This window comes from Theobroma umbraticum, unplaced genomic scaffold (genome assembly GCF_002168275.2).
Source record: "Theobroma umbraticum cultivar Fairchild unplaced genomic scaffold, ASM216827v3 scaffold_146.0, whole genome shotgun sequence".
NCBI lineage: Eukaryota > Viridiplantae > Streptophyta > Magnoliopsida > Malvales > Malvaceae > Theobroma > Theobroma umbraticum.
Genome location: NW_018397265.1, coordinates 6,310,030 through 6,327,575, shown reverse-complemented (window position 1 = coordinate 6,327,575; position 17,546 = coordinate 6,310,030). Strand labels below are relative to the sequence as shown.

The window sequence follows — 17,546 nt, the reverse complement described above, 5'->3', positions numbered from 1 at the left end:
TTTGATTCTATAATTCAATATCATATGAAATTTTTTTAACACTAATAAATTTTGTTTTTGATTGTCGGTAAAATCGTCGAAACATATTTTTTATTAATTTTATATTAATATTTAAAAAATTAAAAAAATTATTTTCAAATAATGGAAAGAGTCAAAAGGGTTAATGGAGGATGTCATTGTCAAATAATAGAGGCATTGGTCACTTGGAACTTTTGTTGGCATGCTTTGAAGGTGTCTTTGAGCAGTAGCTGAATGTTTGCCTCCTTATGTCATCATCGTTGCATGTCTTGTTCCTTTCTGCTCAAGCAATCCCATTATTTCCTTCATCTCTCATTTATTTTATTTTTATTTTTTTGGTTTTTCTCCTTTGATAGTTTGAGTAAAAACAAATACATTTTTAGGATTTCATATTTTTAGTGGTGGAAAATTTTCAAGTAGTAAGTTGCATGACTAGCATGTGATGGTAAAAGATTATGTCTATTAGAAAAAAAATATAAGATTATTTATTAATTATTAAGAATTGTATCTTTTAAAAAGAGACCTATTTATAATCAAAATTAAATAAGAAATAAAGACATCGAAAAAAGCTTTACATGAAATAAAACACATAAAATTTTTTATAATCCAAACTAAATAATGATATTCTTCGATGATGTATGTCCGATAAATTAATTTTGTCAATTTAAACGTAATTATTGAATTTCATTATATTTTATCATTTAAAATTCTTTTATGCATTCATTAATTAAATGTTGAGATGAATTAAAAAAAATTAATAGAGTTTGGAGCCTTTCCTTAATATTTTTTAAGGTAAAAATGAACCTTGTGGTCTTTGGCTTTGTACCTTAGCATTGAAGTATGGGAAATAATTTACTGCCGACACAATATCATCAAGGTGCTTACGAAACTATGGCGTATGGTATGCTTTTGCTTGGGTTGATAGTAATTGACAGTGGAATCATACCAAGAAGATGAAAACAAACATTATTCATAATTGTTGTTGATCGTGGCTGTCGAAGTTGACCGGTTGAGTTCCTGCAACGAAACGAGGTCAGGCTGTCCTGACCCGAGACGTGTGGCAGGTCCAGGCATGACCAGGGGTCCTAGGAGGAGCCTTCAGGTAAGGTGGCTCCAGCCACAAAGCGAGGGGATGGTGGGGTCAGTTGAAAAGAAACTAAGCAATTCCCTTCAATCCGTCGAAAAGAAACCAAACACGTCCTTTCTAGTTCGGGTCAATTTCGCCACTATTGTCAATTTTATCCCCTTGCATTTCTTCTGGAACTGATTCAGCTTTATAGGAACCACGGTCCAATTGCCCCACGAAAAGAGGAACAGTGGGGCACAAGTTGAGACCAAGCGACATCGCGAAAAGATTCCAAAAAAAGGGCGACTAACAATTAGGTGCGATAGTGTATTTCCTTTTAATATCTTGTAACATGGTATAGCGAAGCAAAATTTCTATACAAGTGTAAACTTTTCAATGTCCTGTTGGCCGTAGCTTCTACCCGTCTCGAAAGCCAAGGGGAAAAAAAGAACTCTGGCGTGTGTAAAGGAACCTAAGCCACCTAGTAAGGCCAAAAAATGAATTGGCTATACAAGTATTTACAAACTAACATCTATACATTTATAGAAAAACAAAAGAAACCTCTCATTGTTGTGTGGTTGTGCAGTATGAAGCTGCTGTCTCAGTCTTGATCACGCGGGTGTTGTAAGATCCACAATTTCCACACTTGTGATACAACCAATGGAAGCCTGCTGTGCCCTTTCGATCACAATCATTGCACAGAATATCCTGGATTGCCATATGCACTTGATGTAATAAGCAAATTAAACTGAATTTATAACACCTATTTTTCCAAATAATGATAAAATTAGACATAATACCTAAAAAATGTCATTCAACTATTTAAGAAAATTTAAATAATTTTTTTCTTTTTTATTACATTCAATTAATTTTTTACATTTTTATTTTAAGCTAAATAAACCCTTATCATTAATAATTGACTAACGATTATTAATTAAAATATCATTTATCATTAATATCAAGTAACATTGATGTAGTATATTAATGTCATTCTGGATGATGACATGACATGCTTATGGTCATATGACATGACATGCTTATGGTCATATGACATTTCTACCTTCCACATCAATATCATATCATGTTAGTGCCACAAGTGCATAAAATGATAAGAAGTATTTTGATTAATGGCAATTAGTTAATATTAGTCATAAAACCTCATTTGATTTAAAATAAAAATATAAGAATTTGATCAAAAGTAATAAAAGAATAAAGATATATTTGAATTTTTTTGAATAATTCAAAAACTTTTTCAAGCATTATACCATAAAATTATAAGTGATCAATATAAGTAATGCATGGAATAAGGTGAACGGTAGGGTTTTGCAGAGAAGTCATCTTCCACCCTCCACTTTTCCCTTTAAACTTTTTCCATCCATTAATAATTGCAAAATGTGTTTACAGGCAATTCATCAGACAAGATGAATCCCTGCTCCTCTCTCACCCACCATATCAGATAAAGTTGTTGTTTTAAGTAAGATGGAAATATACCTGACAGCGATCCCTATATTCTTCCGGAAGCTCCTCGGCAGCCAACAATGCGTCAAGCATGCCAAAGTAAACCTGGAAGGTTAACAACAGATAATGATTACATAATTATGCTTCACACAGACAAAACTTGTAGTTCATTATAACAGGACAACCATTCCCGTCATCTAAGGATTGGAGCAAAGGGGGAGAAAGTACAAGGCAGTAAAAAAGGGAAATTAAGGAATTTGGATTTTAGATTTAGCTAACTGCTTTGAGTAGAACTTCAAAAATAACATTATATGATTTGTGACTTTACTCCAATCCATGAGTTCATAGTATCATCTATAAAATGTGGATCTAATCCACAAGTTTGCACAACAAATCAAGTCCAAATACACTCTTGCAAAGGCTTCTATTCAAATGTAACTTCTTGCATTTTCTTGCATTTTTGAATCCCTCATCACTATCTTGTACGGAAAAACATGAAATAAAAAAAAAGAACCTTTTCTAAGTTGTAGAAAACTAGGTTGCAAGAAAGTTCTCTTACCGCCATATCTCCCATGGATTTGCTGCAAATCGGACAGGTGTAGTGACTGCAAGTATATGCCTAACACATTACAGGATGTGAGGGTACATAATCATTCTCCAATATTCCTTCAAAGAATAATTATACATAAAGAAACAAGAAACAAAAATGCATACTGAAATATGAGCACAGTAAAGAGAAGACACCTGAAAACAAGCTGAATGCATGTAATGACCACAAGGTAGAGCTCTGACTGTTGCACTTGATGTGAACAGAAAATCACAACAGATAGGGCAGTTGGTTTCTAAACCTTTCTCCAGGCACTTGTGGTTCACTAACTTTATCCCGAGGCAACAATTGCATGTCATGCAATGAAAAAAATCAATGCCAAGTCCTCTCCCAACACGGCATAGATTGCAAAATGGACAATGATACACATTCCTGCAGAAAAGTTTGGCATAGATGAAAGATAACCATCATGTCTGCACTAAAATTAAACCATGCAGCTATTCTTTAGCATTTCCAAATTACTGAAGGCAGTAGAGAAAATCATGTTACAAGTGCCAATCATCATTCTAGACACAAGGTCCTAGAAAAAAAAAAAAGAAACTGTTTTTACTTGCTCTTTATATTCTCCTACTATCAGGATGTAAGTGCAACGCAAGATCCTTGACATTCTATATGAAGGAGGACAAAGGAAAGGACAAGAGAGTGGAAGGAAAAAGAAGCAATATAGAACAGTTTACTAGTTTGCTGAAGTGAAAATGACAAGGGAAACAGGAAGGAACTTGCATCTTTGCTGACTCACAAAACCAATCATTCACCAAATAGAAGAAATACAAGATGAAAAGACTCGACCCACAAACAGATTTATTCTTCCATTTTTTCTCAGATATTTTCACTGTTGTATATCTAGCTTAGCTATCTAGATCACGAGCAGCAAAACTGGAAAGGACGATGATCAACAACAAGTTGAACACCTCTTATTTTCACTTTTCCTATTTGAGTTGTCCCAACTAACAGCCAAAAAGAAATTTGTCCCACCTGAAATGAAACCATAGGAAACAGTCAACATGTCTAAAACTTAAAAGTTTTCCACATCAGCCTTTTTTCAATACCCATTAACAATGGAGCCCACTAAACAGACATTTTAATACCTAACTTTCATATAAATTCCTTCCTTATTTTGACTTCTTAAGCTGAGTAAAAGTCAATTTCTGGAAAAGGAAACAGGAGAGTGGAGTAATTTAACAGTCAGAAAAAGGGGTGCAAATGCAACCTTGATCTGAATCTAAACAAAGAGCCAAAAAAGATGTAAGGCAAAAGATGCAGCAAACAAAAACTAACATTGAAAGTGTTTATAAAGTACAAACACTAAAAAAGGTCATAAAAGCAGGATAAAAATATAAGACTTATAAAGATATGACGTTATATAAGGTTGTAATACCACTATAAAGGAACAATCACTCTAGGATTTTTCAATTTATTTGTCATTGGACACACTAGTGTCAATGTCTTGGCTTACACGTATTAAGCAACTGAGAATTGTAATAATGAGTACAAGCTAGTTATAGATCATCAAAGGAGATATTAAAGATTCATAAACTCATAACTCCAAGTTTCTAAGAGCTTAACGATATAATAGGAGAAAGAGTCCGCACATCTCCAAATTGAATAAATGTGGAGTACAACAATTTAATGACGCTTTCAGGGAAACCCACTAAAATAATAAAAATTTCACAAATGAAGGCTTAAAGTTCCTGGAACTGACATTCAGAAAATCTTGATGTATCCAAAAGAGCATCATATAAATAGTAAAAAAATTAAATTAAATCCAGATGGAGATCATGGTATTGCTGCAAAATGAAATTGCCAAGAACAATACCTTTCGTCATCAAAAAACTTGCATATGTTACAATAATACTTCGCCATTGGAAGTCCATTGCAGGAAGGCGTAGTGCATATTGGCGCAACAGGCTGTATCTTAAGGCAGTGCATGCACATCATCTCTAAGGTTGCTTTCCTGAAATGGAGAAAAAAAAAAAATCACACACAGGACCACAACCTCAAATGTAGGAAATAATATAGGAACTTACCTATCCATTGAGTGATCACTCACTTCATCATGGCAAAACCTGCAGGTAAACAACTTGCCACAGCAAGCAGCACGGAGTTTGCAGTTCCTTTTGTAGTGCTCACACCCAAATATCTGTTTCTCTGTATCTCGAAATGATGGAGAGCATCCCAATACATCTTCACTGTTAGAAGTTTCACTGGATGCTGCTTGAGGCAACTTTTGCTGAGCAGCTATCCAACGACTAAAATAAACAATTTCTCGATTGATTATTAAGGACTCATTAAAAAAAATAAAGAAATAATATTGAACCAAACAAAATAAGAGAAGATAAGAAACACAAAATATAATGCTAATTATTACAGGGAATTAAATTAAATAAAGAAGATTATTATCATAAAACTAACCTAGTTAAAAGATTTTGAACAAGATATGCTTTTCTCCTTGGATCAAGGGTTGAGTCCCGATAAACCTTCCTGATCTCTGACTCAAGCTCATTTTGATTCATTCGAAAAATATCTTTCCACCCAGGCTTAAACATTTGATCACTTTGGTCCAAGCTATCTTGAAAATCATTCTCTAGAGCAGAATATAGGAGAAGTAAATTAAAATGTTCCACAGAACAAAGTACATAATACCACAAGCATACCATTACCAAATACCTTTAAGAGAAATGCCAGTTTCTGACATTTCATTCTGCAATGATGATTCTGAAGGTTCTTTCCAGCATTCATTAAGCCACTCATTGAACATTGTGTTTTTGGTTGCTTGCTTCCACGTGTCCATCATTTTATTTTGCTCATCCTGAGTTAAGGCTGAAGTTACCCATGGCAGCATCGATTGAAGAACTTCAGCACCGGTGGTTCCAATTATGCGGCCAACTAGTTTGTCTTGCTCCTCCACAGAGAAATATCTACCAAATAATGGCCAAAGCTCAAGTTCTTCCCTGAAAATGTGATGATCCAAGGTAACTCTGATGGATTTGCACATCCCCTGCAGCTTAGTAGCCAGCTCGTTATATTTCCTCAAAAGATCTCCATCATAGGCACCATAAAGTTCAGTGCCATTATCAGTTAAATTTTCTCGGACATGACCTCTGGTCAAGCTTTCTTGATGGTGTGAAAGTTCAGAAAGAACGCTGTTAATGTCCTCAAATAATTTTTCCTCCTGCTTATGGTCTAGTGTGTATGAGTGACTGACATTATGAAGTGTCTCTTTAGACTCCAATGCTGGAAAAACAATATCATCCTCAGCATTACTATGAGCTCTGTACAAACCCCATAATAGACGAAATCTTCCAATAAACTGCCGAAGGAATGTCTCATCACAATCACTGAGCTTTCCAGATTCAACGTCCAGATATTCCAAGTCTTTGCTGATAGCTTTATGAAATTTGAAAATAGTATCAATTGGCCGTTCTGCTGAGTCAATGTCAGACAAGTTATTATCTGACTCCCAGACAAAAAGACTGGAATTAAGAGATGGAGCAGAAGAGCTAAAAGATAAAGATCGCAGAGACTTGGCTGTTGAAAGAGAACTCAACCCCAGATTATTACAATTTACTCCTAAACCAGGAACACAGCAAGACCTCTCATTAGAAGATGGCTTATGGCCATCTGCAGTATCTAACTGGTCAGAAGCATTGCCATTTTTGCATGATACTGAAGTGTTTCTTTTGACTGGCCTTTTGACTTCATCTCCATGAATTGATAAACAGGTTTCATTCATGCACAAGGCAGAGGTGCATGAACAGCATGATCGAACAAAATCTTCCTCAATGTCAGTGAACCTTTTAACACAGCAACCATTCCCATGTGGTGACAAACACACGCCTTGATTACGACCTTTGCACGCCCAACCAGAATAAAGTGTCACTAGAGCAGTATCTGTTGCTGGAGCTGAATTGAAGAAATACAAATGAGTCAGAAATGGTACACTGAGCAGTAAAAACGTTATTTATATTTTCCATAAAGTGAGTAACTGACAAGAAGGGAATGAATATATAGACCTGCCAACTGCATGTTTTTCAGGAAATTCTGGGCTTCATTGTCAGTTAATGACCCAACTAGCCACGGCAAGACACGCTCAATCAATCTCAAGGGCATCACACACAAGCTTTGATACAAAAGTTCGCGCTGCCTTTTGAAACTAAAGTTCTTTCTCACAATCGGAAGAACCTAGAAGTGAACAAGGGCTAAGCAGAAACATTCACATATTGAAAGAGCATGTTTGGTAACATAGGTTTCTAGTCATGCACAAAGTGATATAATCAACCACAGCAAGAGGAAACATAGAGCTTTAGTTCCAATCTTCTGTACTTAAAATGGACCATAGGATATTAAATCATTAAATATTATACTAGAGCACTTTCACATATGTAAGGTATGCATGCATGTATGTTTTTATATGTGTATATTTAGTTATGTATACGTATATATAAACTGGGTCAGTTCAGGAATGTGAAGACTTAATGCCTAAAACCCAAGCACCTACCAAATATCCCCAAAAAACAAGCTCACCTGAACTTCCTCATTGTGGAAATGAGTCCTTATAGTTTCCATTATTTGATCAGCATGTTCACATAACTTGGAGTAAAATTCAGCAGCTGACGTAGAAACTGCTCCTGCATTTTGAATACTTTCAATCAAACACCTAAACTCATTGAATTGGCTTTCTTCTTCAGCATGCTCCTGGGAGAAAGACAGTTCTCCATCAACTGCAGGGAACATGACCTTGTCCTCGGCAATACTGCATAATAGCAGCAACGCCAATCATCAGTTTTCATGGTTGAAATATAAACATGCAGATATACAGAAAAACTAGGGTCTTTTGACAATGAGAAGGTGATGAAATCAAAATATCTACATCAGCTCTCAGTTGAAGATTTTAAAATTCATAAGCAAGCTTCTCCTCTGATTAACAACCATAAAATCAGAAGAATGACTCATTTTTCAGAAAAAGCAATAGAGGGTAGACAAAAATCTTCCTTTTATTTGGGCCACCCTTATTCTTAAATCATGAAAAAGAGCAACTTGATAACCAGAATTTGGCAATTTATAGTGCTAACAGTGAGATTGGAGCCAGTATGAATGGTGCCATGACTTACAGGTTTTTCTTTCAAGATTGCTTCTATTTAGAGATTGTGAAAAAACATGCCCTGACAGGTTCCACCCTTCCCTGACAAGAATTTTTTATTTGCATAAATTGGGGTTGAAGCAAGGCAGGGATGGTTTTTTTAAAAAAAAAACTGCAACGAAAGGTGAACAGGTTTAGATTGCCCTGCCCTGGGTATATATACAATTGAAATTTATATTAATCTTTACTTAATATTATGTAAATATAATATCAATATATATATTTTTAACACAAGTGTGAGAAATTATCTGAATAATAAAATTTATATTTAAAATATAATGTTTTATTTACATGATAAATGTTTTTTATGAATTAATAAAATAAATAAAAGGTAATAACAATTTTCAGGGCACGTCTGCAGATGATAAAGTTCTCAGGGGGCAGAGGCAGTGAAATTTAGATCCAATATATTATATTGAGGTAGAATTAACAAGTAAAGAGAAGAAAAGCCTTAAAAAAAAAAAGGGAAATACCTGTGAAAGATGCAAACCTCGGCAATAAATTGCAATCTTTCATTAAAGACTGATAGATTACTGAAGTCCCCAGAAAGTTGAATCTTCCTAGCCTCCTCAGCTATCTCATTCAACTCTCTTTTAATAGCATTATGCCAAAGCAATATTTCGTTCATTGGATGTGTCCCATCTGTCTCTGAAACATTGTTGCTAGGCTCCAAATATTTTCTTTTCCCAGTCTTGGATGACTCACAAGGACATGTCATGCTGCTCAATGACTGTCTTATGCCATCAGTAGAATTTAGATGACATTTTCCTGATATGTCAGCACCATTTCTCCCTTCCATCCAGGTGAAAATAACCTTCAAAAAGTAAAAGTGGTAATCAGCTATAGGCACACAACAATACTGTCAAACATAAATCAAAGGGCTGAATGGCAAAAGGGATCTCACTTGCTGCAGAAGCTTTTCTTCTGGAACTATCTTGCTTAAGCACCTCTTCATATCCTGATATTCATCAGGTGAAAAAAAAGATGAAAGCCATGGAAGGAACTCTGCCATCATATTCACAGGAATGCTGCATAAAAACTGCCAGACTAGAGATGCTTGCTCTTCAAGTGAGAACTTTTCAATAAGCAAGGGAAATACCTGTTATATTCAAAGAGAATACCATATAATCAGAAAATACAGCCCTACTTTGGCACATGTCATCTTCTGGATTGATGGATTAAAGAATTGAAGGGAGAAGACCTCTTCAGTCATGTTGAACAAATAGCTTTAGGTGATAAAGGAAAGGCAATTGGCAAGGATCGGGTAGGTTTTAATATTCACGTTTTATTTCGCAGAAAGAAAGATATCTAAATTATAATCTCAAATTGGCAGCTTCTTCACCAAGATGCAGACAGAAGAAATTTAACATGTCAAAAACAATAGTGCAGCTGAGTATGCAGTAAATTCCTGATAAAATTGGAGATGAATAGGGTAAAGGCATGAGGCTGAATAATTCTTGACCAAAATATAGATCTTCTATAAGTGTATCTTTGTCCTTCAATTCCCTTCTCATTTCCAATTAAATCCCTTGATTCCTTTTCTGGAATCAACCATGTTTCTGATAAATTTCAAAAACTGATGTTTCTATATCTTATTTGCAAATCATATTATGTAATCCCACACATACAAGAGCTTTGAAGGTGTGTAAGAGCCATGTCATCAGTGAACTCCTATTTTACACTGCTGCCATCATGGCAAACTCCATTATGGACATTGTACATTTGTCTACCAACAATAGACATCAATGAACCACAGGAAAGGCTAGTAATCAAAGTGATCAAACATCCCTAATCAGGCTCTTCATTTCTTGCTAGTGTATCCATGCCAGACATATATCAGACGTCTTGAAGAGGAAACATTTACGAAGATGCAACTCTCCAATTATAAGGAAAAAATTATGAAGGATTAAATGTATTTGCTTCAGATGCATATCCATGACAGAAATTTGTACCTGAGTCCAAGCAACATAGGTCTCATCCTTTTTTCTAATACATTACAAGCACATACGGCCATCTATGATCCTAAAAGGACAAGTAACTTGTGCACACATAAAATCAATATAGCCTAACCAACTGGCACGAATTTACTGGATATTCGACGATATATACGCCTCAGTTAAAAATAAAATATTACATTCCTTTAATATTATGCAGTGCTGTTAAGGCACAGTGCCAGACAGTAAAAGCACCTTGGACCCTTTTGTGTAAGGTGCATTTGATCAGGTTCATGCCTGGTGTGCCTAGGTATGTTTTTTGTAAGGCAGTAGGTGCAAAAAAAGCCTGCCTCATTGAAGTTCCTTTCATTTCTCTTATTTTTAAATTTTTATTATTAGCTGTACCTTTAATACTAAAAAAAAGGGAAAATATCAAACTCTCTAATTGTCAATGTTTAAGTAATCAACAACAAACTTGGGACTATAAGGAAATCATACAAATTAGCCAAAAAAAGAAAAAGGAAAGTTTGCATGTTTTCTAGGATCAAAATGGACCAGTCTTTAGGGTTTATCATCAGAATTATATATTTCAAGCTTATTTTATATATATCCACACACACATTTACATCTTGTGTCTTATTTCACCCGGGCAAGCACTTTTTTGCACCTTGCACCTCAGCAATACAAGGGTTGTAGTGCCTAGAGTGTGCATTGTGCTCTTGACAACACTGATATTATGTGAATTCTTTACATAAATAAGAAAAGTATCCTCCACTAAATTTGTTGAATCAAGCATCAAATGACGAATGATTTGAATATCTATCAATAGAACATGGCAAACAAAACTTATTGATATTAAATGAAGTAAAATACCAAGCAAAATACAGTAATTGAGAGGAACAATAACATTGTTTATACAAGAAAGGAGCATTCACACCCAAATTCAAAGACACCTGCATCAGTTCAAAGAAAATTGACAGTTACTTGGACTCGGGTAAGCATCGGATAAGGGAAAGTGTCTGACACACGTACATTCAATGTTTTCTTTTCAGATTTTCTTTATTTGGAGGGTGAGACCTCCATACTCATATTCATCTTATATGTGTCGGACACAGGTACTTCAAGGAAAATGAAGAGTTGGAGCAACATAGGAAATAAATGAAATGTTTAAGAGTGTATGTGAGAATTTTATATTGGGCACTCTATATACTGTGTCAACTAACAGATGCTAACCTAGAAGGTTAAAAACAACTATTGCTGACACAACTTTTATGAAGCAAATGAAAAGCAATTTTCAGGCAGGAAAAAAGACAAATAGGAAAGCAACATTAAATGAGCTCATACCTGCTCCTCTTCTTTGGCCATGTGCTGGCTAATTGATGTCTGAAGGGCCCCTGTACAAGAAGCTAATTCCCTTGGGAAGCTCTCATCATCTTGCATATAAGAATTTAAAAGCTCAAATAGATGATCAAAAAGATTGCTTTCACCCTTGTGTTCAAGGGAGTACGTTTTTGCCACATTTTTTACACGTATATCTAGAGCTGGAAAAATAACCTGCATTTCAAATTGTGATACTGTCAGAACTTCAGGTACAGTAAAAAAAAAAAGAAGGTTTGGGAACAAAGACATGTCACTAAACATAGCCCGCACAAATCAAAATTGAATTCATAGAAATTCAGCAGACAATTGATGGTATCATACAATTGTGTTCACTCAGATGGCCTGATAAACTCAGGAAGCATCATGCCATTTTTCTAAAAAAGACAAAGTAAGCATTGTTACCATTAAGTTCAGAAACTTCTAATTGTCACCCAACCCAAAAAAATTTCCAAAGATAAGGGCAATAAAATTTCTGATAAACCAGATATTAGCATTTCTCCTCAGTAATAGATGCACGCTCATCTAATCATGATGCAAACATTAGTTAAAATCATACAAATACTTTTCTTGTACAAAATAAACCCTAGGACAAGAAAGGCAAAGTATTCTGTCACTATAATCAAACATATCTAAACAATGCAGGAAAATTGAAACTAAAGTGTCTGTTACTAACTTCCAAAATGAGAAACCCTTAATAGGAAAACAGGCAACATTTCCAAACTATAACGCCCTTCTAGAAGAAAAGGAGGCAATTGCACCTTGTTTTTGAAATAAATTGAAAATTACAAGCTCATCTCTGTCTGTTTGACTCAGAGCATTATATAGTGGCACGTTTTGCACTTCGATAGATCACCATAATTTCAACAAAACAATGTTTTCAATTTTCAAAAAATAAAATTTCAGCATTCTTCACCGAAGTTATTAAAATTAAAACGAAAAAGGAAAAAGAATTAGACATCATTCTTAGGCAAAAGTGCAAAAGAGTATTTCAGTAAAATTTTCCCTTAATTTATTGATATAGACACTCTTTCTGATGTGAAGTGGAAGCACTTGATGGGAAGTTAGGGAAACATACGGGATAAAAGGATAATAAAAAATAGAAAAAACCATAGGAATAAATGACTGCGCAAAAACACAGCCAACCGACAGTCAAAATGCATATAAATAAAACACAGCTCAATATCAATCAAAGCATGATCTTTTTCCTTTTTATCTTCCAAAAGCAAAAACAACAACCAAACGATACATTCATTATACCTATCATTAAGGTCTCACGTAAAAGCTATGCGGTACTCACCTTCATTGTCAGAAAAAGAAGGAAAGACAGAATTGATGAAAGAAAAATGAAAAAAAAAAGAAAATGACTGAAATGCCATCAATGCACTCCAATTTGAAACAAACAAAAAATTAAATCCATTAATCACAATTAAAAGAAAATCAATCCCTTCCTCACTTTCAATAAGCAAGCGAACAAGAAATTAACTCAGAAAAATTAAAATAATTTAAAAATAAATCTTGGAGTGAAACTGTGTACAAACAGGAACTCGTGCAAATACATATAATCATGCGCGTATAAATAAAAATTCGAAGGTTTAAAAACACTATTCCAAATTCACTAAATTCCAAAATGAAAAGAAAATCAAATTGATCAAAATTCGAAAACTCTCTCAGCAAAAAATCAGAGCATTCAAAAATCGTAACAAAATGAAGAAAAATAAAAAACAAGTACCTCATCTTCGGCAATGGAGTGGTGCTTATAAATCGATCTGAGGAAACCGTACCGTTGAAACAGCGACTGAATATCGACGCTGTTCCCCGTAGCAAACGCCATAGCCAATCGGTGAAGCGCATCGAGCTCGTGCCGCACGGCCTTATGGAACATCAAGAACATCAGGATCGGAGACTTCTCTTCACTCTCCTCCGACAAACCTCCGAACGACGCCGTTTGAACCGTGCTCGTCGACACCACCACCGCCGCCTCCTCTCTGCGCTGCAATTCCGGTAACGGAATCGCCATTTCAGAACTCTCAGCTCCGACGACTTTTTTTCCTCTATTATTTCCTTCTTTTTCTCCGTTATACAATTGTCTTCCCTGTTGGCTTTCTCCTTTTTATATTTATCTTTTTGTCTTCTTCGTATTTTACTATCTGTTGGTTGAGATGTTCAACGGAAGAGAAAGGGGGAAGGCTTGGCTTGAGGCTGGGTGTTACATGTTTGAGACCGGGGTGTGATAAGAATGTGGGGGAATGTGGCGGGGTTTTATACTCCGCTTGGTGCCACGTGGCATCATTGCCACGTTGGATGCTTATGGAAGGTTTGTACAGTTCACTTGAGTTTTTGCTACGTGGCATGTGATGGGAGGCGCGATGAGGGGACCTACAGGCTTCAATAGTGTTTTATCTTTTTTGGTTTGTTTTGTACGTTTTGGAAGCAAAAAGTTGTCTTGTTAGTGTGAGACCACTTGGGGAAGATAAGGAGTGAATAGTAGAAAAAGTCTTCCAAAATGTAAAGCTGTGGAATAATGAGTGGAATCAAGTTTTTCCAAAATCATTTTGAATTAGGACTCGATTCGGTTCGATTTTAATTCAATTTGATTAAATTTTTTTAGATTAAATTAATTATTTAAATTTTTGATAAAAAAATTGAATTGAATAAATTTGGATCTGTTGGGTTGTTCATTTTTTATAATTATAATTTTTTTAATTTCATAAGATTATATTTGAGGTTGTTATTTATTTAAATCTAGAAAAAAATGTTATTCTTTATTTTATAAAAATAAAAATAAATATCAAAATTAAGAAAAATTAATTTGATTTTGCAAAAAGAAATTTAACTAAAATTAATAAATATACATCACTATATTCCAAATCCAATTCGTTAAAAATTACATGTGGAGTAATTTCATTAGGTAAAAACCTTGCCTTAGCTTGAGTTAACATTTGATAATTGATGCATGGCCTTGCTACTTAAAAAGTAAAGTTCGAGTTCATTTTTTTAGAATAAAAAAAACTTTTGCCATGAAAAAAACCAAATATGGAAACCTGATTTAATTTAATTACTAATTAATCGAATTGATTATGGACCTTGTCAAAGAATCCAAATCCAAGTTTTATCCAACAAGAGTATTATTTATTGATTTTGTTTTAAAAAAAATATATTATTTTCCTCCTAATGTTTTGATAGCTTAACCAACATATAGGTATAGCATATTGAAATTGAATATTCTAAGAAAGCAACTCGAGGTATTATCTTTATTTTAGCAAGAAAGTAAGTCTAAAATTAAGTTGGATGACTTTTGTAAGTATAAAATTAAATTGTATGACTTTTTTTTCTCTCATAATTTCTTCATGAAATTTAATGCCACTAGGAAATGAAGATGGCAAAGAAAAGAAGATAACTATCAAAGTTTTGAAATTAAATCAACATTATTGAAAACCATGACATTTAATTTTCTAGTTGTCAATTGTCAATTTTTCCATTCAAAAGATGGCATATTTTATCTCAAAGGGTACTACAATATTAACTAGGGAAATGAAAATGATATATCTAGCATTCTCATCCTCACAAAGTAACAAATAGTTTAATGGGCTTTTCAGAATAAATTGGTCCAGAGTGGTCACCCAATTATTGCCATTTGTGCCAATTTAATTGGCTGGTTCCTAGAAGTTGTTTTTTGAGTGCAAAATTTAGGGTAATAATAAGAGACTTAAATTCATGTGCCAAAAACACATAAGAGACTAGGATTTGATAGTAATTAAAATGGTTAAGGTGGGAGAATTAAGTTTTGGTGCTAAAACTTATAGTATTTTGTCAATTAAGTACTAAACCTTTTAAGATTACCTATTGAGTTAACAACATTTACAAAATTAATGCTGTTAATCCTTCCATCAATGTTAGTCAATTATCTATAAAGGGTGATGTGGCATTTTTTTTATCTATATCTTCAACTACTGTGATATTTTTTTTAATCCATTTGGCTTTTTTATTTCTTTCCTTTAAAATTGTTTTCTTTTTTGAATTGAAATATTGCTTGGACTATACTATTAATCGACCAAACTTGAACCATTTTTATTTAAGTGGCCCATCTGTAATCCTTGTCAAACTAATAATAGTTTCAATGTAATTATCTTTTCATTTAAGGTAAATCATTTATATGATCGTTTAGCTTTTTAAAAGTTTTTGTTTTGATATTTATCCAAACGTCAATTGACTTTAATCATATGATGTGTTTATGTTGGGTCATCTATCACATAGTATTATTCATATCAATTAACTTTGTCACATAAACAATATCACATGGATGATTTGACATTAACATATAATATGGTTAAGATTAGGTATTGTGTCAAAACTGCACTTAAATGCCTAAATTTCCTTTAACTCATCCCATACCCGAAACCCATTTCCAAGACGTTTGGTGTGCCGTGATCCACTAATCCCCATGTTGTCATAACCCCCGTCATGCCGTGATCGCCATCGTGCCATACCCATGCCATCGTTGCCAAATTGTTCCATCCGTCACTACCAACATTCATTTTTGTCATTGTCAACAGATGCCTTAAGTTCTTAATTTTATTGTTTTCAATGCAAATGATGAAGTTTTCTATATGTGGTTTTAATGGTTATGTGTTGATGGGTTGAAGTGAATTTTAGAATAACAACTGGGTTTGTTTGCTACATCAAGTTTTGATTTTGATTATGCTCAAATTTAAAAAGTCTTTAAACTAGTCAAAAAACTTTTAATAAATTTTTATTTTTTATTAGATTTAATTAAATTTTTATATTTTTATTTTATATCAAATAAATTTTTATAATTAATAGTAAATTAATTATCAATAGTTAAAATGTCATTTGTTGTTTTATAGTCACATAATTTTGATTTAGATGATAAAAAAATCACTTAATTATATCATTATATTACATCATCATCTATTGTTATATGTGTGTATGTCACATACGTACCACATGACACTTTGATTAAATTAACAATTAGTAATAAAATTTTATTTAGTTCAAAATAAAAATATAAAAATTTAATTAAATATAATAAAAAATAAAAATATATTTAAATTTTTTAAAATAATTTATGGGTTTTTTAAAAAATATTATACCTTATTTATGGATAAAGAGAGACGAGTGGATGACCAATTGATTTTGTTCTTGGATCTGAAATAATCTGCATAGCAATTGATGAACAAGAATAGTTGATGACTAAATCATAAATTGCTTGACCGGTAGATGACTAAATCATGAGTAGATGGATCAAGTTGGGAACTGGCAAAGCAATAAGTGCGGAGCTAAGCTATTGCTACAAAAAACAGCTTGACTATGCCAGAAAGCATAAAAGGAAACAACTACTTTTTTATTGAATTTTTTGCCTCTTCTTCTCGGTTTAAAGCAGGGTTGCGTGCCTAATATTAATTTGATTTGGGAATTGCTTCGAGCTGCGAGATTGTTAAGTAATAAATGGAGCTCACCACATAGAAAAGATAGTGCTAACTCGCCTTTCTCATGCAGCCATGCATAAATGAATGAAACTACTCAAAATATTGAGTTATGTAGCACTTCATGCATGTTTAGTTGGGAGAACGTGTTACAGGCTTGAAACTTTAGTCAAGTTTTGTGCGACGTTGTAGTTTTATATTCGTAAGACTATATAAGCCTAAACGAGGTTAATGGACGATCAGCACTGAAACGTAAAGTGAATTAATATGAAAAAAGAAATTAGAGAGAATAAATAAATATTATTATTCTAATGAAAGAAAAATAAAGCACTTAAGATTTAAGCACTAAGAGAATTGCTTGATTTGGTAAACTTGATTTGATTGTTTTACAATAACTTTTAAAAATACTATTTATAATAGCATACTTGACCTAAACTTGGTATGTAAGTAAAAGTAAATATGAAAGTATCTAATCTTGACTTCTTTGGAGTATAAGAAA

The 17,546-nt window shown here is 33.6% G+C and overlaps 1 protein-coding gene across 4 annotated transcripts; it reads right to left on the bottom strand.

Annotated features, from left to right (window-relative positions):
• Positions 1-1,391: 1,391 nt before the first annotated feature.
• Positions 1,392-13,820, bottom strand: BTS (zinc finger protein-like protein). Of its 4 annotated transcripts, XM_021436413.2 has the most exons (15): positions 13,333-13,820; positions 11,568-11,777; positions 9,194-9,388; positions 8,763-9,103; positions 7,674-7,902; positions 7,163-7,331; positions 5,817-7,052; positions 5,562-5,733; positions 5,177-5,398; positions 4,966-5,103; positions 3,287-3,521; positions 3,102-3,161; positions 2,576-2,647; positions 1,646-1,792; positions 1,392-1,565 (listed from the first exon to the last, which is right to left on the bottom strand). In XM_021436413.2, the coding sequence occupies exons 1-14, from the start codon at positions 13,618-13,620 to the stop codon at positions 1,649-1,651; spliced, it is 3,711 nt and encodes a 1,236-aa protein (XP_021292088.1). In that variant the 5' UTR covers positions 13,621-13,820; the 3' UTR covers positions 1,392-1,565; positions 1,646-1,648. The 4 variants fall into 4 exon arrangements, 3 of the variants coding, with proteins under 3 accessions (XP_021292088.1, XP_021292087.1, XP_021292089.1); XM_021436412.2 differs by having other exon boundaries at positions 1,392-1,792; XR_002445722.2 differs by lacking the exon at positions 1,392-1,565 and having other exon boundaries at positions 1,654-1,792; positions 3,102-3,147.
• Between the last annotated feature and the right edge of the window lie 3,726 nt (positions 13,821-17,546).

Bases quoted from the DNA above. Each gene is read 5' to 3' on its own strand.
- BTS (XM_021436412.2), bottom strand. From the start codon at position 13,620: ATGGCGATTCCGTTACCGGAATTGCAGCGCAGAGAGGAGGCGGCGGTG. The intron at 9,389-11,567 runs GTATGAGCTCAT...TGAATATAACAG, and splicing joins TGGCCAAAGAAGAGGAGCAG to GTATTTCCCTTGCTTATTGA. The intron at 1,793-2,575 runs GTATATTTCCAT...ATGGCAATCCAG, and splicing joins AATATAGGGATCGCTGTCAG to GATATTCTGTGCAATGATTG.